We start from the raw sequence: 20132 nt of genomic DNA, 5'->3' as shown, positions 1-20132 counted from the left end.
AAAAAAGGCAAACCAGAGAAAGTCACATTTAACGCAAAACAGACAAGTTGCTCTCTTTATATTTATCCAAACCCTGAACTGCTGAAAAATTAACACAGACTTCTTTGATTTGAGCTGAACAGATATAAACTCCAAAGTAAAACAGAAAAAATACAGTAATAAACACATAATTCTGTCTTTGTGTGCTATCAGTGTAAGCAATTAAGGTTCTCGGATGAGGGGCGCCTGGGTGGCGCAGTAGGTTAAGCGTCCGACTTCAACCAGGTCACGATATCGCGGTCCGGGAGTTCGAGCCCCGCGTCAGGCTCTGGGCTGATGGCTGATGGCTCAGAGCCTGGAGCCTGTTTCTGATTCTGTGTCTCCCTCTCTCTCTCTGCTCCTCCCCCGTTCATGCTCTGTCTCTGTCCCAAAAATAAATAAACGTTAAAAAAAAAAAAGATTCTCGGGTGAAAAAGAGTGCTAGGCTATTCCCGAGTTTCTGGCTACGTGTTACACGTAATAGACATCCAGGACATGCATGCTGAATTAAATTAAAAGGAAATTGTTGAACCAAACTGCTAATGTAAAATTTCATGTCAAACTTAGATGATCTTAGATTGAATGTTTTGACTGCTAGTTAAGTTTGGAAAGTACAAAGTTGGAGTGAACCATTGTTTTTATCACGATAGCGTACATGTGTCTGCCTCTTCAGGGCGGGAGAGAGAAACAGATTTATATCTTTGTCTATCTCCCCATCCATATGCACCAAATGATGTGGAGATCTTAGGAGAAAAAAAATTGGTATGATTCTACGGCCACTTGCTTTCATTTTAAATGTGTACTTTTTCCCAGTTAATGAAGTAAAGTTTAAGCGTGTTGAAAAATACAATTACAGACAAACAATCTTCCAAAGTCCCCACATTAAAAAAAATGAATGCTATTGTACACGGTATCTTTTCTTTCTTTCGCAAGTGCATAGATGTGTGTATATATTTAGTTGAAATCATATCAAATTATATGTGTAATTCCAAACCTTGAATTTTTACTTTGAGCGTTTTCATGTCATCAAAAACTAATCATAAACATAGTTGTCAAAGGTGAAATACGACTGCATTAATATGGGTCCACTAGAAGTTATTTAACTACGTCCTTACTCTGAACCAGCTTTATCCCCAATTTGTCCTTATCAAAAAGAACACTGGAGGAGACTTCCATGGGCGTAAATCTCTATTTCGGATGGTTTTCTCAAGACAGAGATAGAACGTTGTGGGGACAGGATGTAAACATCTTAACCATCTTGCACTTTGCTCATCATCTTTTAGAAAGGCAGAGTCCATGTAACTCATGGTGTCTCCTCCCACCCTTGCCAATAATTACAACTTGAAAAAAATTTTTTCTTTTGCTTATAAGATAGAAACAACTTAGCTTATTTCACTAATTCTTTTTTTTTAATGTTTACTTATTTATTTTGAGGGGGGCAGAGGGAGAGAGAGGGAGAGAGAGAGAATCTCAAGCAGGCCCCATGCTGTCAACACAGAGCCCAATGTGGGGCTCGATCTCACAAACCGTGAGATCATGACCTGAGCCGAAACCAAGAGTCAGTCATTTAACCGACTGAGGTGCCCAGATGTCCCATATGTCACTAATTCTAAGATGCATGGTTTTCATAATTAACGTGTCCGAAGTTAGGGATGGATGTGGATTACAATCAAGGATCAAGGTGGTGTTTTGTTTTATCTGACAGTATTCTCTTTAAGAGCATGTAAAAATCACGATGCGTCTTATAATTGATGACATCTCAGATTCAAGGAAACGCAGTATCTCATTTAATTTTTGATTTGTGTTTTTTGACCACTAGCGAATAGTCATGATTCTCATAGAATCATTTCAGTATACGCCACAATGTCTCAGTGAATTGAAAAACAGTTTTTTTAATTGTGGCAAAAAAAAAAAAAAAAAAAAAAAAAACCCCATAAGAGGCACTTTTTAGGGATACAGTTCAGCAGTGTTCCGCGTCTTCACACTGCTGTGAAACAGATCCGTATAACTTTTTGATTTTGCAAAACTGCAGCCCCACACCCACTGGGCAATGACTGCCGGCCCCCCTCCCCCGCCCCCCGAGCCTTTGGCAGTCACGATTCTGCTGTGTCTCTGTTTCTGATGACTCTGGGTGCCTCATGCAAGTGGAATCGGGCAGTATTTACCTTTTCGTGACTGCGTATTTCACGTCACACAATGTCTTCAAAGTTCGCCTATGCTATAGCATGCGGCAGGCTTCCTTTTTATGGCTAACTAGTATTCCACCCAGTGAACGTGTTAAATCGCAGACATCAGCAACGGCTGGCCGGGACTGCTCACCCACGTGGCTCTTTCAGCACACCCAAGCAGGTGCACAGCAAGAGATGGGCTGGGGTCCCAGGTGTCTCGATACCAAAGAGAAATGTTGACTCATTTTTGTTAAACTCAGAGATCAAAGGGAAATCAAGAAAATAGGTGATGAAGATCGAGGTATTTCTTAAATCGTACATACATACTGTATGACTGATCGTATTTTTTAAGACAATAAAGGCTGGATGTGATAATTTAGGCTTTATAAACACGTGCAGTGGCATCAGAACCCTCCACCGGCTGACTACGCCCTTCCAAGTGTCCGGAAGATGGGCCTGGATTCTTTCCACAAGCCAAATAATTCGTATTTTCAATTCTGTGCTGATAACGGAGGTGGTGCACAGGGGTCATAGTGGCAGGGTGGAGTGGTTGGTCCAGGACACGGGGCCGAAGGGAGATACAAGATATTCCAACATCAAGTGTATTTACTCCGCCGTTGGTTACTTAGAACGTGCCGTCATAACACGGATGAAAATTATACAGCAGTAGCCGGAATGTGGGGCTCAATTACAGTGTTTCCATATTTAATAATATTGCTGATAAGATCTCATAATTTATTTAAATCCTCAAGTCCCAGAAAAGAAACTAATATTTTTATATGAGAAGACCTGATAGAAATATGGGTGGAAGGAACACGTCGATAGTTGATCACAGAACTGAGAGAGCTATTGTGCCTCACTGTGCTCGTATCACCCACACACTGGTCCCCACTTGATTTCTCTAAAAGTGAGAAGGTGGAATGCAGTCTTAAAAAATATAACTTAAATACAAAAAGGAAAGAGTAATATAATGAAACCCACTTTCCTACACTGGTTACAAAAGTATAAATAACATTTGTTTTTTTTTTTATTTTTTATTTTAAAAAAAATTTTTTTTCTTAATGTTTTTATTTATTTTTGAGACAGAGAGAGACAGAGCATGAGCAGGGAAGGGGCAGAGAGAGAGGGAGACACAGAATCGGAAGCAGGCTCCAGGCTCTGAGCCATCAGCACAGAGCTCGATATGGGGCTCGAACTCACAGACTGTGAGATCATGACCTGAGCCGAAGTCGGACGCTCAACTGACTGAGCCACCCAGGTGCCCCAACATTTGTTATTTTTTTACGTCTCACGTTATTCTCTGAGTTCATATATATATACATATATATATATATATTTAAAATTTTTTAATGTTTGTTTATTTTTTGAAAGACAGAGAGAGTGCAAGCAGGAGAGGGGCAGACAGAGACACAGAATGCAAAGCAGGCTCTAGGCTCTGAGCTGTCAGCACAGAACCCGATGTGGGGCTTGAACCCACGATCTATGAGATCACGACCTGAGCCGAAGTTGGATGCATAACCTCTCTGAGTATATTAATTGTTAAAAATAGAAAGCAAGAAAAATCATAAATCCTGATTTTTGTCCTATTGAGATATACATTTGGTAAGAAGTACACAGACGTGGGAAAATGTATTGTGAATCGGTATTATTTAAAGTTTCGGGGCACCTGGGTGGCTCAGTCGGTTAAGCGCCTGACTTCAGCTCAGGTCATGAGCTCACGGCTTGTGAGTTTGAGCCCCATGTCAGGCTCTGTGCTGACAGCTCAGAGCCTGGAGCCGGCTTCGGATTCTGTGTCTCCCTCTCTCTCTGCCCCTCCCCCGCTCATGCTCTGTCTTTCTCAAAAATAAATAAACATTAAAAAAATTTTAAAGGTTCAGTTAACAAGAAAGCTACAAATTGTCTAAACCATGATTCCTACCATTTTCTCCTCAGATAACATTTTGAACATGTACTTTATCTGTAATTTTTTAGACATAAAAAACACGTTTATTGTAGAAAAGTGTAAGAATAAGCGAAAGCATTAAAAATAGGATCACGGGGTTCACATTTTACACTTGGCACGTTACACAGAAACTCTAAACACACTTCTAAAGCCACACAATGGCATGTTTTAACTGTATGAACTGTTTCTGGGCACCTGTCTACCAAGTATAAAACTGCTCTGATACGAATAATTATATATCGTACATGTTGCTCACATTCTTTTTTTTTTTTTTTTTTTTTAGCATGGAGGTTGCAAGGGTCAGGATTACTGAGCAAACAGGCCTAAGTGTGTTTTTTTTTAAATGTATTTGATGTTTATTTATTTTTTGAGAGAGAGACAGAGAGAGACAGAGCATGAGTGGGGGAGGGGCAGAGAGAGAGGGAGACACGGAATCCGAAGCAGGCTCCAGGCGCTGAGCTGTCAGCACAGAGCCCTACGCGGGGCTTGAACTCACGAATTGCTAGTCATGACCTGAGCCAAAGTCAGATGCTTAACCGACTGAGCCCCCCAGTCTCCCTTGTGCTTTAATGTTTATAAGGAGACCAACTGTCCTCAGAAGGGTGGGTGTTGAACCCTGGTTATTGTCCCCGGGCTGCACCACCTGCCCCTGGGTCCTCGCCCAGTCCGGCCATCGCCATTACCGGCTTTCTTTTCCTTTCTTAGCAGAGATTTAAAAAACATGGTGTGAGAGCACTGCCGGGCTGGCTCTTCCTCTCAACCCCTCTCCGCCCCCCCCCCCCCCCCCCCCCCCGCCGTCATTCCGGCCTCCCTGTGGGGCTCCCCCAGCCTCCCCGCCCTCCCTCCCTCCCTTCCTCCCGGTAAATGCCCTGACCATCCAACTCCATCCTGGCACCTGCTTCTCACAGGCCCCAAGTGAAAGCCGGGATGCGGAAAATCACTTGGCATTCGCTGTAGTGATTAGTTTGTTTGGGTATTTGTTTTTTTAACCTCTTTGGTCTGTTTCGATTTTTGTACTTCCCTAGATCACCTTCTCTGTTCAGTATTTTCTAATTTATTACCTCAGTCACTCAGGATACTATTTAATAGTTTTTTTTTTTTTTTTTTGTAAAGCTTATTGGTATTTGTGGTTATCTGTGTTTCTTTTCTTCTTTTAGCCCCACTCGAGCTTGGTACATGATTAGCATTTTCAAAGCCTCAGCCACAGTATCTATCAATGTTTTTATCCCGGAATTAAATATGGGGCACTGAACTACATCCTGCTCACAACTGCACAAGCTTGGAAGTGGATTTTACCCACGTGGGCCTCAGATGACAGCTGCCTGCAGCCTTGTGAGACCCTGAGCAGGAGACTTAGCTAAGCCCAGACTCCCGACCCACAGAAACTGAGCTGATGAGTGTGTGTTTAAGCTGCTGGGTTGTGGTCATATTGTTACGCGGCAACAGATAACTAATACACACCCATTCAGCTCTGATTCAGTCATCCCCACGGAGATCTGCCCCCAAAAGCCAGCTAGCTCAGTGCAAACCCATTCTCTTGACCACAAAAACTGACGGAGGGCGGGGCAGACGTCACGCAGGAATGGCGGTTTGTGAGCAATTCAGAGCTTATTCCCACGCCCGGAACGCTCCGCGTATTCCAAGGGAGATGTGTACACGGACACGTGACTGCTCTGTCCAGATCCCCCGGGCACACTCCCGCACAGTGCGGGCTGTTCCATCCTCTTCAGTCACGGGTTACCTATTTTTCTTCCCTCTCTTCCCACAAAAACTCTCTAAGAAACAAGTCTCAAGAAAGCCACATGCACGTCCTGCCTGTAAGAGGACTTACCATACCCAGGAACATCATCTCCTCCTGCCTCAGTTTTTCGGTTTTCTTACGTTGATGGAAACCTCGCCAGACCTAAAAAGAAGTAAATGGTTATTTGTCTAATACATTAAAACAAAAACAAAAACCCTGTCCTACCCTTTCTCCCGTTTCAAATGATACAACGACTATGCAGTCAAGGCCGTGCGCGTGTGTGTGTTGATGGAATATTTTTTCTTCCGTGATCACGGGCAAAAAGTTTAAAGGAAGAACAAACGGCCTATTCGCTGCCTGAGCACCCAACTGTGGACCCAGAGCCACCCTACTGAACAAGGGGGGCGGGGCGCCGTCCTGTTCACCCACGGGCTGGACAGGATCCACACTCGCCCAACACCCTGGAAGCAGATCTGCCAACCACACAGCCCACCTGCTGGCCCAGACATCCTCCCGGCTGCCAGGGCGGCCGTCATCCACAAGACGAGCGACAACAGGTGCTGGCGAGGGTGAGGGGAAAAGGAACCTCCCGCCCTGCGGGTGGGCGTGCGAACCGGGGCAGCCACTGGGGACACGGTATGGGGGTTCCTCGAAAAATTAAAAACAGAACTACCCTACACCCCAGCAATCCCACGTCTGGGTACATGTCTGAAGGAAACGAAGTCACGGACTTGAAGAGAGACGTACACATTATTTCAATGCACGTTCGTCGCAGCATGATTTACAATTCATACGACGATGGAAACCACCTGTCAGTGGATGGGTGAATGGATAAAAAAGGTGGTATATACTATATACACACAATGGAATATTATCCAGCTAAAAAAAAAGAAGAAGAAGGAAATCTGAGCACCTGAGTGGCTCAGTCGGTTGAGCATCCGACTTTGGCTCAGGTCATGGTCTCAAGGTCCGTGAGTTCGAGCCCCACGTCGGGCTCTGTGCTGACAGCTCGGAGCCTGGAGCCTGCTTCGGATTCTGTGTCTCCCCCTCTCTCTGCCCCACCCCTCCTCTTGCTCTGTCTCTCTCTCTCAAGATAAATAAACATATAAAAAATTAAAAAAAAAAAAGGAAATCCTGATATTTGTGTCACCATGCATGAATTTTGAGGGCAGCATGCTAAGCGAAAGAAGGCCACATAGAGAAGGACAACCACTATTATGATCTCACTTGCATGTGGAATCTAAAAACACTGACCCTGTAGAAATAGATGTCTAGTAGTTTGGGTAGCTGAGTAGGTTTGGGATTGCTAGGGGCTGGGAGTTGAAGAAAATGGGGGAAAGTGGCCAGAAGGCACCAACTTCCAGTTGTCAGATGAATGAGTTCGCCTCCTTCAACAACACTGTGCTGTGTTCTCGAAAGCTGCTTAAAAGAGTTGATCTGAAGGGTGCTCACTATCGAAAACTGGTAATTATGTGACGTGATGGACGTTTAATTACCCTTACAGTGAGAATCACTTTGCAATATATACGCATATCACATCACGACATCATACATCTTAAACATACACAATGTTTTATGTCAAATGCATCGCAATAAAGCCGGGGGAGGGAGAGGAGAAATGGCTTCTAATTCTCGTTAGTGAGAGTCCCCTACCCAGGTTTCTTCAAGAGAAACTTCCAGATTGCAGGAGTGTGGGGCTAGATCTAAGGGTGGCACGTCATAGTTTTAAAAGAAAAATTTCCACCGCGATGGGGGAAGATATAACACGGTCACGTCCAAGATTGATACGACTCAAGCTCTGAACTCAGATGCTTGTCTAGAACTTCATCACAGGAACATAAAGAACACGGTCTGTTAGCGGTCCCCCTGCACCCTTCTGCCCGCCCCCATCAAGAACCCAGAGGGAGGGGGTCCTGACCCTCCGGCTGGGGTCTGTGTCCTCATGCTCTCTTTCTCTCTTATCTGGTTCCAATTTGCCTCATGTTTCCATCTCCTGAATTTACCGTAAGCAGCCTTGGCCTCCATTTGGAAAAAGGTGTGGAGCAGACCCCCAGTGCTCATCCAACAAAGCGGGGGGACCTCAGGCCTGCTTCAGAAAGGAACATTGGGGTGCCCGGGTGGCTCAGTCGGTTAAGCATCTGACTCTTGATTTCAGCTCAGGTCATGGTCTCACGGTTCATGGGATGGAGTCCTGCATCGGGCTCTGCGTTCACAGCACAGAGCCTGCTTGGGATTCTCTCCCCCTCTCTCTGCCCCTCCCCTGCTCTCCCTCTCTCTCTCCCTCTCACAACAAATAAATAAATATTTAAAGGAACGAGGATGTCCTGGTCACTGGCCAGAGGGGTTGACCTTTGCTCCCCTTCTGTGATTACGTCTGTGTGTGAACGCGCTTTTATTTTTTATTTTTTTAAATTTATTATTTTTTTTAACGTTTATTGATTTTTGAGACAGAGAGAGACAGAGCATGAACGGGGGAAGGGCAGAGAGAGAGGGACACAGAATCGGAAGCAGGCTCCAGGCTCTGAGCCATCAGCCCAGAGCCCAACGCGGGGCTCGAACTCACAGACTGTGAGATCGTGACCTGAGCTGAAGTCGGACGCTTAACCGACCGAGCCACCCAGGCGCCCCTGAACGCGCTTTTAAAAATTCATTAGGGATTGACATTCTCACTGAATGTTTCACAACGCTCTTTCCAATGATTATCAATGATCTTTGAAAATATTTGAATAAAATGCCCTGCATGTTACACCTATTTATAATACAATTAAAAACAAAATAAAACAACACGTGACCAAGCTTACTTAACGGTTGTCCCCAGGGTAAGATAATAAATCTTTCCAGCATTTAAAATCCAGTTCTCTTAAAGGCAGAATTTTGGAATTTTGGGTTCCAGAGCTCACCCTGACCCTGGTGTGCATTTCTAGCTGTGTCAAGGCACCTGCCCCGCTCCACCAGCACCCTGCCCGCACCTTCTGAATCTGCAGCGCTGCGGCCTCCAGATCCGCTACTTTCTCGCTAAGGAACTTGGCTTGTTTCGCTCTGTATTCTTGAAGAAAGATCTGCTTCATGAACATGGCTCTTAGACGACCCTGCCGCGCCCTCTCAGCGATCTGGATTAATTTCACGGCCTCTTCTAGGGGGATACTCTTCACAGAGTATTTCTGCAAAAACATTCAAGGTAAATCAGTGTCTAAACATGTTTACTACATCGGTTGATCCTGGGAGCCTCACAAGCTGACTTCGAACACAACTTTGCTGAAAGTTCCCAAGCTGTCGATAAAGAGTCTGAGAGTTGTCTCGTTCCATCATCTTACTCTTTAATTATGTGGATTTTGGTAACATGCCACGCTGGTGCTCTGGTCCCATATTTAAGGGTCCCGTAAGCTTTCCTCTACCATTCCGAACAAAATCCTAATGAGTTCCACAATATTTTAGGTTGGCAGAAAATTATACCAGGAATGCCAAGAAAATGGATTCAGTAAAACTCAAAATCGCTATCAGTGTTTGATTAACTTAATAGTGGAAACATATAAATTGAAAACACATCTTTAATAGGAGACCTTGAAATGTAAAATACACAGGCAGTAAAATGCTGGCTTCAAAATCAATTACGGGATGATGTAGTGAATACGAGTAAGGCTAAAATCATTTCAGGAGTATTCAATTTATAAATGAAATGTCTTCTAGTACCTACGTGTTTGCATTTCAGAACATCCAAATGGGATGGGAAGATTACGTCTGGAGAAAAATCAGAGCTCGTGCAGGAAAATGCTGCCTTTGGAGACGTCAGGTGGGGGTTGTGGAGGCACAGCCGGGTGAGGGGCTGAGCCATTTCCTGGGGAGGGTCCGGGGCAAGGCTGCTGGGGCGTCCAGAGCCCCGTGTCAGCTCCGAGTGGATGCAGGGGTGAGGCTCTGTGCTGTCCTTGGGGCGAGGGAGAAGCTGGGCACGTGGCCTGGCTGGGGTGGGGCCTCATGCAGGGACAGAAGCAGAAAGGAGAGGCCTTTTGATTCTGGGAAACACCCAGTCGTGGGCCGGGCCCTTGCTCAGGTCTCAGAGGGCAGTGTGGCCACCTTATCAGGACACGGTGCCAGACGCTGAGGTCCCAAGTGTGGGCTCCAATTCATCCCCGGGGCCACTGTTTCCCGCGATGGCCTCTTCTCTGCGTAATGACTGTGTGTGTCGGGGGCCACGGTGCCCAGGAAGGAGCAAGGGGTGGGGACGGGCGTTCACTGAGACCCCGGGGAGGCCAGATGCTTTTCTTAGACATCCTCAGCAAGTTCACAAAGCAACCTCCAAGACAGGTATTGCTGTGACTGCTCAAGAGTTAAGAAGAAGGAGCCCAATAGAAGAAAAATAATTCACACGAGCTCCCGCGGTTAGTACGGGGGGAGCCAATTTGAGCCACGACTGGCCATCTTCCTGACCAAGCCCCCACTGTGCCTCAGCCTTGGCTCCCCTTGAGGAAGCTCCTTCACATACCAGTCCCTCCAAGTACTGTTTTCAGTGACACCTCATCATCTCAGATGTGCAGGGAGCACACGTTTTCAATAACGCACTTGGCACGCCACAGTAGAACGAATGCCATTTTGGTACCGAATTGGATGAGGCCTGTTCAATCACTGGAGCAGACAGCAGGTGTCCTGCAAACATGAGTTATTATTGTACTTATTTCCTTCAGACATCATCACTCTGAAAATCGTTGCAGCCCTTACTGAATACTTCTGAGGGTTGGCGTGGTCTATGCAGGACGACAAAGATTTCTGAACATTTGTGGAGGGCCCGAGACTAAATACGAAGCATGAGAAATGGAGGACCGGACGGTAACATCTGTCTCCCAGAATTCTTCTTGGGATCTATATTGCATGTACGTATATCTTTAGGAAAGAGGCAGCTTAAGGTGGAAATGGGGTCTCGTGAGGCACCGAAGGCCAAGGGAAAGTCACACAGCTGTCGCGTGCTGCTGCCCGGAGCCTGGTGTTTCTCGGACGTTCAGCCCATCCGAAGCAGGGGCTGGGACAGAGATGGCCAGGTCTACGTAGCGGATCCAGTGGGCCAGCTGGGGCTGGCCGCTGGGAAAGAAAGTTCCCCGCACAAGTGAAGAGGGACAGCAGAGAGGGTAAGCAGGACAAGGAGCAGAGAGGGATCTTTAGGGCTCTACTGTAGCGTCTGTGATGTCACCTCCCTTCTCGTGTCCCCTGTGAAAAGCCCTCAGTGAAGTCTGCACTGCTCGTCAGTGCTCTGTGCCTGGGGATTCCTCTGGGGGGCGCCAGATGGTGCTGAGGGCTTCCCTCTGAATGACGCACGGGCTGAAGGCAGGGACAGGTGCAAGGACGGCTCGATGGCCCCCACTCTAAACAGCCCTGGGACCGGCCTCCGGGAGTGTGCAGTGCAGAGGAAGGGCCGGGCATCTAAGGGCGAGGTGGAGGAAGGAGGGACAGCCTTGAGTTGGCAGGGTCGGGACAGGTGCCGGAGGGTTGCTGCATCAGGCTGGGCTCTGTTGAACGAGCGCCGTTTCGACAGGCCGAGGTGTAGGGGAAAGAGAGAGCCCTCCCTGCAGCTTGAAGCACGGCCACGAATGCCAGAGAGCACAGAGACGCCTCAGACGGTGCGTGCTGCCCACCTGCTTCTCCAGGCACGCAGACAGGCCACATCCTTCTCTCTCCCTGCTGCCATTCTGGCTGTGCTCGGAATTTTCCACGGTGCCACGACCCAACACCCAAGGGGGCCTATCTGCGGGAAGCCCGCACGTGCTGGTTTCCCCTCGCGTCGTTACCGAGAGCGCCCCTTTCACCCTCAACTGTCCCAGTTTGGACACACAACTGCCGCCTCCCTGCTTGGGCCGTGACCAGCCAGGGGCACGAGGCACTGATCCGGGAGGCAGCGAGGGTCACCGAAATGTGTGACTGGCCAGACGGCGGATATGGCAGTGCCGGGTGGAAAAGTCTGAAATGAAAAGACTGCCCAGTAGGTTATCTTAGCAATTATTTCCCGCGAAACACTCAGCTTCTGACTTCAGGTTAGGTGAACCTGAGTTGAAGGATTACAGAGTCAATGATCTGCCTAATCTCAGAGACACTGACATCCCCAACAAAGCATTATGTCCTGATCTCTGTTTCTAAGTTCTTGAAAATAATGGTTATGAATCGTCAAAGACACATCCTGAAGGTAAGCAACTTCTTACATACCGAACAGCAGGGGGGACGGGTGCTGCTTCCCTTGCCCTGGAGACAATCCGTCTCTCGCACAGTCAGGAGCCACGGGGAAAGGAGGTTTTATAGATTATGGAGTGATGGTGGTTAAAATGGTTTACAAACCTTTTCAGCCACATCTAATCCAGTGTCAGCTAATATCTGAGCCAGGATTTTCTCTCTTCCTTTGATTACTTCCAACTTCTCCTTCAAAAAATACTTGGGGATGGGAATATCTAATTGTTGCTAGAGAAGAGAAAAAATAAGCAAAAGGGCACATTTGTCACAACTTAAGGACACAGTTCAAACCCATCTAAAACATACAGTAAGGACCGTATATCAAAGAGATGCATTTTACCTCCCATCCTTATTCAAGAGGTGACGACACCAGTGGCATAAAAACAATTCATTACCGCTAAGGAAACACAAATAAAGTCGTAAGGAAAAATCATCGCCGTGGCCCTTATTTTAATCGTTATGTAAAACATAAGAACTCACATCAATTAATTCACAATTAACTCATGATAACTTCATGAATTTCTTTAAGGAAATAGAGTATCATCTCAGCCTACCTCAAACAATAATGCAAATTAAGAGAGCAAAGTATTGCGACGGAGAGATCTTTGAAATAAACCTAATGATTTATCATCAGCACCGTTTACTATTTGCCTGTAAATGATCACAGGTTTTTTTCCCCTAATACTTTGGTTGGACTTTTACCTAAACGACCCCAAATTACAAAAAGTTATTGGCAAAGTTCATTTGCTTTATTAGGAAACTTGTTTTTTATGCAATAAATATAAACTTCTGCTTTTCACTTGTGCATATTACCAACTAGTTCAGTTGCTGGAGGTCACACGAATATTTACGAGCCCAAGTTCAACAATCAGAAGGACAGAAGTGCTATCTGGGGGTGTGGGGTGGCCCTTGGCCACCCCCCATGAGGAACACTGTGCTAGACACTCTTTCAGACCCTCCTGGCTGCCCTCTGGTAGACCAGTTGGCTGGGCAAAGCTAAGGGTTCGGTCCTCAGGGTCAGTTCCCCTTTTCCCTATCCTGGCATGACTCTCCACACCCTCTCCCCTATCCAGGGAATTCTGAACAGGCCTTCCCTTAAAGAAGCATTGTAACAGAAAGGGGTGTCCTTTTTTAGGACTCGGTGAGATTGTACCAATACCAGACGGCAACTGCTTTTGACAGCCAAACTTTTCTTAGACGGGTGGAATTTTGGGGTGAACTGAAAGTGGGTTTCCAGGATCCAGTGAGTGAGTGTGGCCTGGGGGATGGAGGAAAGTCAGAAGAGAGTGATTACGCTTTTATTTAATGTGGAGATTGTATTTATTAGTAGGTGTGTTAAAGCGTTGTGCTTTTCCAACTGTGACGACAACATGTTATTGACACGGCTCCGTGTGGTCCAAGAACGAAGAGTCTGAGGGTGAGGAAACGGAGCAGCGGAGGACGAAAGAGGAGGGAAGCCGAAGACAGTTGCTTGAGTTTACAGCTAGACCTCCATCCGCAAAACACTTTATGTCCAACCCAGATGATTTGGGGTTTCCCATTCTCTAAGGGACCTCTCTCGTGTTCTCTGGAGAGCGGCTTTCTCCATTCTTCTGAGCATCTGATGAACTCGCGAATTTGGGGCGAGTCGAAGTTCTGACTCGAAGACAGAAACCAGTCTCTCGGTCTCAGTTTCAGAATCTCTCGGGGAAGGATCGCCTGGGGCAGCCACCAGCACCCATCCCTGGTCTGATCAGCTGTGGCTGGGCTGTGGGTCACACTGCACACAGATAGCTGGGTGCTGGCCCGATGGAATAGAGGAGCCGTGTGCCATGTGGGTGGCGGCCACAGGGGCCCAGACTCAGGGGTGCTGGTTGGTCAGGCTTCCACTGGCAACTGCAGGGCTGAGCCCCACAGGACTTCCCAGAGCTGGTACGTGTGCGTGTCCCTGGCCCGGCAGTGCTCCCGGGGTCCGTGCCGCCGCTGGTCCCGCCTGGACCCCAGTGTCGTCACGTGGCTCAGTGTGCCCACCCCAGAAGTGCTGGACCACACAGTTGACAGTCTCCTACCAGGAAGGCTTCCTGGACAATGTCACTCGTTCATCGCCCCTTTTAGTGCTCATGAGCTTTGAAAAGATGAACCAGCTCAACCAGAGGGGTGACAACTGAAGCAGGAGGAAAAGCAGGGGAAAATCTGAAGGAGCCCGCCACACGGATTTCATAGATATCTTACTCTTCAACTTTGAGCAGGTTATTTAATATTCTTGGGATTAAATTAATACATTTAATACTACTTCACTAATTTGATTTAGGGATATGATTTAATGGCTGTTGATTTCATGCTTATCCTCAGGGGTTCTTGATATTTTCACACGGGTGGAGTAAAGTACACCTGACCGAAAAAATCCAGGGCTTTAAGCCATGCTCTTGTAAGTGGACGCGACAAGCATGAAAGTTTCGGAGTGACACTTTCCATCATTTTAGTTACCCTTTATAGTCCTTTCTAACAAAGTGCAATAACAATGCCAGAAAAACCTATTCCGGAAAGAAACATAACCTTTGTAGAATCTCGCATGTTTTCGAAAGGAAGGAGCATTACACGCCAGGTGGAAAATTGAACACTGTCTCCTTTTAATTTCATTTTAGGGAAATGTTCCTTTCGAAATGAAGACTGAGCTCACAGGACCGTGACACTGCAAGGAGCTGTCCACTGGCCTCTGGCAGACTCGGCCAGACAGAGTGTCAGAAGAGACTCTGGGCGTCTGGCAGTGGGGGTCGGAAGGGCGGTGGCGGGGAGACAGAAGGTCTTCAGCTCCAGGGCATCAGAGAGAGAGAGAGAGGAGGCCCTTCTTTCTTGTCTGAGCCTCAGAGGCCTATCGCCATAAGTCCCCAAGTCACCAAAGACCCAAAGGAGAGGAGGAGACACATCTACCTGGTAATAAGGAACCAGCAGCCAATCAGCCCGAAGAAAATGGGGGTAAACAAAGGCCAGAAGGAGATCTCCCTGGGCAACAAAAGTAGGGGCACCGCTACTGGAAATTGGGAGGGTTTGTGCCACAGGATATTTGCGAAAGGGTTGGCCTCCTCCATCCAACAGACCTGGGCAGACACCACGGTGACCAAGTAAGACCCAACACTGGACCCAAGGACTGTGAAAAGATTTGTCTGTGCCCACAACTACAGGAACCCAATCCTTGTCCATGGCAGTATGGCCCAACCGAAGGGCAAAGCTTCACCTTTTCACACAACAACCAGCAAATGTGCCTAGGAAGCCTAGAGTATTGGTTACGGACCTACATATCCGATTTAAAACAAGGCACTGATGAGAAAAGAGGCCGAGTACTTACAGGAGCCAACTTTAGGTCCTGTAGGATGTCATCGAAATAATGAAACTCGGTTAATTCCAATTCAACCATGTCATTCTTCAGTTCCAGGATGCGACCCATCACCCCGTCCAGTATTTTCCGGATCAGCAGTCGCTTCTGTGGGTGGACAATCTGGTCGTAGACATTCTCCAGGTTTCTAAAGATCTGCACGTATTTTATGTAGAAGGTGGCTAACATTTGGAAGATGAAACCTTGATTTCTTTGTGATTCCATCACAGTCTCAGACTCTTTATCAAGCAGAGAATTGAGGGCTTCTTGGGTCTGATGCCACATCTTATTATACATTCTGAGGGAAGACAGAGAATAAGCAAAAATTCCTTCATAAGCCATACGAAATGGGCATCTGATATAACAAACAGTAACGCGGCATCGAATGAGAGCTAAGAACACGGCATGTCATTACGAGGCCCTTTAGACCATTTGTGTCTCATTTTGAGGTGCGTGTGATTTTTGGATGTGACCACTGCTATTATCATCAAATACGTAGATTAAAAGACTTTTCACCTAAATGATATACAGCGATTCCTCACGAGGCCCATAAAACCTGCATCATTATACTCACTTAATAGACGAAGAAGTTGATAACTAGAATATTCAACTGATCTGTCCAGATGCACAGCTGGTGGGGTACAAACTGGAACAATTACATTGGAAAGTCATTCCACACTATCTTATAAAGTTGAACATGAGCAGATGCTATGAATGAACAATTACAGCCCAGAGAAACTCTTGTAAGTCATCATCAAGAATGAACAAACAGCACTCAGAAGGACCAGGCCTTGCGCTCTCTCTTCCCAGGGCTCTGCCGGAAGGTGGGCTTTCCCTCACCGCCCCCCTGCTGGCCCGCAGGTACCGAGTTCTCGCCGTTCCCTAGCCTGCCTCTTCCCTCTTGTCTCATCTGTTGTCCCTCCTTCTGGGTTTTTGTGATATCTCCTGTCAAATGCTCGCATGTTCCCTTGGCCCTCATGCGTGTATGGCCTTTGAAGTCCTCTATTGCCATTTTGGAGGTGATTCAGGAAGAGCGGGAGATTGAAATGCTCATTCGGTCCACCTTGTTTACCTGGGAGTCCCCCATCGACCTTCCCAAGGTCATTCCCAGGCACGCCCTCTGGGTCTCCTGCTCTGGCCCCACTCTCTGCTCCTTGTTGCACCAGCCCTGTCCTCTGAAAACCGTAAACATCAGGTGCCGGAAGTGACCACGGGCCGTGACCTGTGTTATGTGTGATGCTTGCAGGGGACGCTCCCTGAGCAGGGCTCCTGTGCCTCTCTGTGCGGTGGGAGGGGGAGGTGGCCTGCTCCTGAGAGGGAGGTGGGTGTCTGAGCCCAGTGTGCGTGAGTCTGAGCTCCGGACCACGATTCAACACGGCACTGCCACCTCTACCTTGACCAAAAACAGAACCACCACCGCCAGAAAGTACACTCCTAACTCTTGCCAAGGGGGTGGGTGACAAACTGGACCTCCCCCCCTTTTTTTTCAAAAAAAATTTTTTTAACGTTTATTTATTTTTGAGACAGAGAGAGACAGAGCATGAACGGGGGAGGGGCAGAGAGAGAGGGAGACACAGAATCGGAAGCAGGCTCCAGGCTCTGAGCCGTCAGCCCAGAGCCCGACGCGGGGCTCGAACTCACGGACCGCGAGATCGTGACCTGAGCCGAAGTCGGACGCCCAACCGACTGAGCCACCCAGGCGCCCCTGGACCTCCCCCTTTTAACGTCCGTTCACTTGATGGCAAGTGAGACTGAGTATCTCCACGCACTCTGGTCATTGGAGGTTGTTTATCCATTTGCTTTGCTTTGTTTTTTTTTTTTTAATTTTTTTAATGTTTATTTATTTTTGACGGGGGAAGGTCAGAGAGAGAGGAAGACACAGAATCGGAAGCAGGCTCCAGGCTCCGAGCGGTCAGCACAGAGCCCAACGTGGGGCTCGAACCCACGAGCCGTGAGATCGTGACCTGAGCCGAAGTCGGAGGCTCAACTGACTGAGCCACCCAGGCACCCCTGCTTTGCTTGTTTTTATGTCGGATTGTTTTTCTACTAATTTCTGGGGGTTCTTTATACATTCTGAGTGTCTACGCCTTCCTCAGCTTGCCTCCCAGCCGAGAAGCTGGTGTCTCACCATGCACGGCCCAGCGAGGGCACTGCCGGGAAGGGCGATCCCACCCGGATTCACGGGGGTCCAGCCGTAGCCCTGCAGGCCGGTTTGCAGCCAGGCCCCATGGGGGCAGCAGTCCCAGGGCACAGAGCCCGTCCCCCAGCCGCTGCTGTGGGCTCCCACTCTGCTCCTGGTGCGGACGTTTTCACCTTGCATTAAAAAATTCCAATTGTTGGATTTTTCAAGTTAAGATATTTTCATTTTATTTTAAAATGTGATATTACACTATTAAACATAATAAATACGTGTCAGTATGTTATTGATTCATATAAACTTAACAACTGAAAACATTTTTAAAAATAAACATTTAAAAAAATAAAACATTAAAAAAATTAAACATTTTTTACTTTTTATTTTCTTATTTTTTAAAAGGGAGAATATGGGGAAGTGGTCACTTTTAAAGTTTATTTATGAGACAGAGAGAGAGAGAGAGAGAGAGAGAGAGCGCACACGTGCACAAGTGGGGGAGGGGCAGAGAGAGAGGGAGATACAGAATCCGAAATAGACTCCAGGCTCCCAGCTGTGAGCACAGAGCCCGATGTGGGGCTCGAACCCACAGACCACAAGATCATGACCTGATCTGAAGTCAGATGCTCAACCGACTGAGCCACCCGGGTGCCCCAAAACATTTTTTAATCAATTTTTAAAAATGTTTTATTTATTTTTAAAAGCAAGAGAGACAGAGCATGAGCCCGGGAGGGACAGCGAGAGAGCAGGAGACACAGAATCGGAAGCAGGCTCCAGGCTCCGAGCTGTGAGCACAGAGCCCGACGCGGGGCTCGAACCCACGGACCGCGAGATCGTGACCTGAGCCGAAGTCGGAGGCTCAACCGCCACCCGGGCGCCCCATTAATCCGTTATGTTTGTGTTCCTGGGCAGAGATGAGAGATGTTCATCTTCCCGGCCACAGGTCACAAGCTTTCCTTGGTGCCCAGTCTTTCAGGTTCAGATGATGGCGATGACAATGACGATGGTGATGATGAGGGTGACAGCTCACCAGGATGTCACGTCAGTCACCGTCCTCAGTGCTCCTGAAACCCGACAACCCCATGGGGCAGGTGCTATTGTCACTGCGGTTTGCAGGCGGGTGGATGGAGACACGGCAAAGTTGCCCAAAGCAGAGCCATCTGCACGCGGGGCCCTTGCCCAGGCAGGCTGGCTCCAGCGCCCATACTCTGAACGCCTTGTGGCTCCCTGGTCTTCGGGGTGAAAGCAGACGAGGGTGACGCCTCGCAGGGCATAGCTCTGATGGGCGCCACGAGAAAACACGGATTCACGGTTGAAAACACACGGCCCCACCCCAGCACTCCACCGAGGTTCATACTGAACGCTGCCTCGGGCGTGCCATCCACGGGCGCCAACGTCCCGTGTCTCCAAACGTGGCCATCTCTAAAAACCATTGCCAGTGGAAAAATCTCTGCCAGACGACTTGATGAAGAGAGAACGTTTTCAGGGGAAAGTTAGATTCCGCTCAGCACGGGACCTGCCGCTCCTTGCAGAAGAAACGGCTGTTTATCGGACACTCTGCCCCGTCACGGCAACAGTAGCACCTTCTGCCCGGTCCCAGCGTGGCGCATGGGGCCACTCTGCCTGCTGGGCCTTTAAACGACAGGCAAACGGGACAGGGGAGGCGGAGGAGAAACCAAGGGGGCTGCTGTACCACGTGGAGCCGTCCAGGCCAGCTTGTCACGTACGTGCCCGGGGGAGCCGGGGTGGGGGGGGGGGCTGTGCAGGGTGTCAGGGGGCCGAGCACATTCTCAGTTCGCCAGAGCCCAGACTCAGACACTCTGAGGGGGGACGGCAGACCCTGGCGTTCCCTGACCTGATGGGTGACGCCGGCTACAGGGAATGTGTCTACATAAAACAGAAAACCGTGTGGTTTGTTTTGTGGTCTACACCTGTCAGGACGATACAGAAGACAATTACAGGCTAATTTTGTTTAGAACCTGGATCTAAAGTCCCAGTTAGCAAACAGGATGTAGCCAGCGCCAGATCAAAAGAGTGGTTCCCTCTGACCAGGGAGGGGTCATCCCAGGAATCTGCGAGAATTTCACATAAAGAGAAGCAGAGCTAAATACAGCAACAGAACACTACAGACCGAAGATTGTTTCCACAGATGCCAAGAAAATGCTCAATAAATTTAATTTACGGCATACGCCTGATGCAGAATACTGTCCACATACCCAGAGAACAGATGCTGTCAGCCCCTCAAGACGCTGAACACCAGAGACCAAAAGCATTTTCAGGAGACACACTAGAAATCTGGAAGGCAGGAGTCAAAAAGGACAAAGCGGAATGAAAAGGGATTAATTAACACAAAAGATTTAAGAAACTGCTTGTAAATGACACAGCTGCAAAATGCAAGGGGGTCGGTAACAAATATAAGAAGTCACCTGCTACAGCAAAGCTTTTCGGCGAAAGCCACAAAAACTAAACGCGGAGAAAAGCAGGAAAAACGAGACCTCGCTCCCAGTACCGATGAAACATCTAAAAATGAATATGGTGGGAGCCACACAATGTCACTGAAGAAAATTCTGGAA

General features: G+C 47.8%; 1 protein-coding gene across 1 annotated transcript in view; it reads right to left on the bottom strand.

Annotated features, from left to right (window-relative positions):
• Nucleotides 1–20132, bottom strand: part of DRC11 (dynein regulatory complex subunit 11) — a 159545-nt gene that overhangs the window by 129297 nt on the left and 10116 nt on the right. The window contains exons 2-5 of the mRNA XM_040450581.1: nucleotides 15402–15726; nucleotides 12185–12304; nucleotides 8839–9030; nucleotides 5960–6031 (exon numbers count right to left, since the gene is read on the bottom strand). Coding sequence (XP_040306515.1) covers nucleotides 5960–6031; nucleotides 8839–9030; nucleotides 12185–12304; nucleotides 15402–15726 — 709 coding nt within the window. The remainder of the gene's footprint in view (nucleotides 1–5959; nucleotides 6032–8838; nucleotides 9031–12184; nucleotides 12305–15401; nucleotides 15727–20132) is intronic.

The sequence above is a fragment of the Herpailurus yagouaroundi genome, unplaced genomic scaffold (genome assembly GCF_014898765.1).
Source record: "Herpailurus yagouaroundi ecotype Mexico unplaced genomic scaffold, PumYag 202, whole genome shotgun sequence".
NCBI classification, from domain to species: domain Eukaryota; kingdom Metazoa; phylum Chordata; class Mammalia; order Carnivora; family Felidae; genus Herpailurus; species Herpailurus yagouaroundi.
This window is presented reverse-complemented; position numbering and strand designations above follow the sequence as displayed.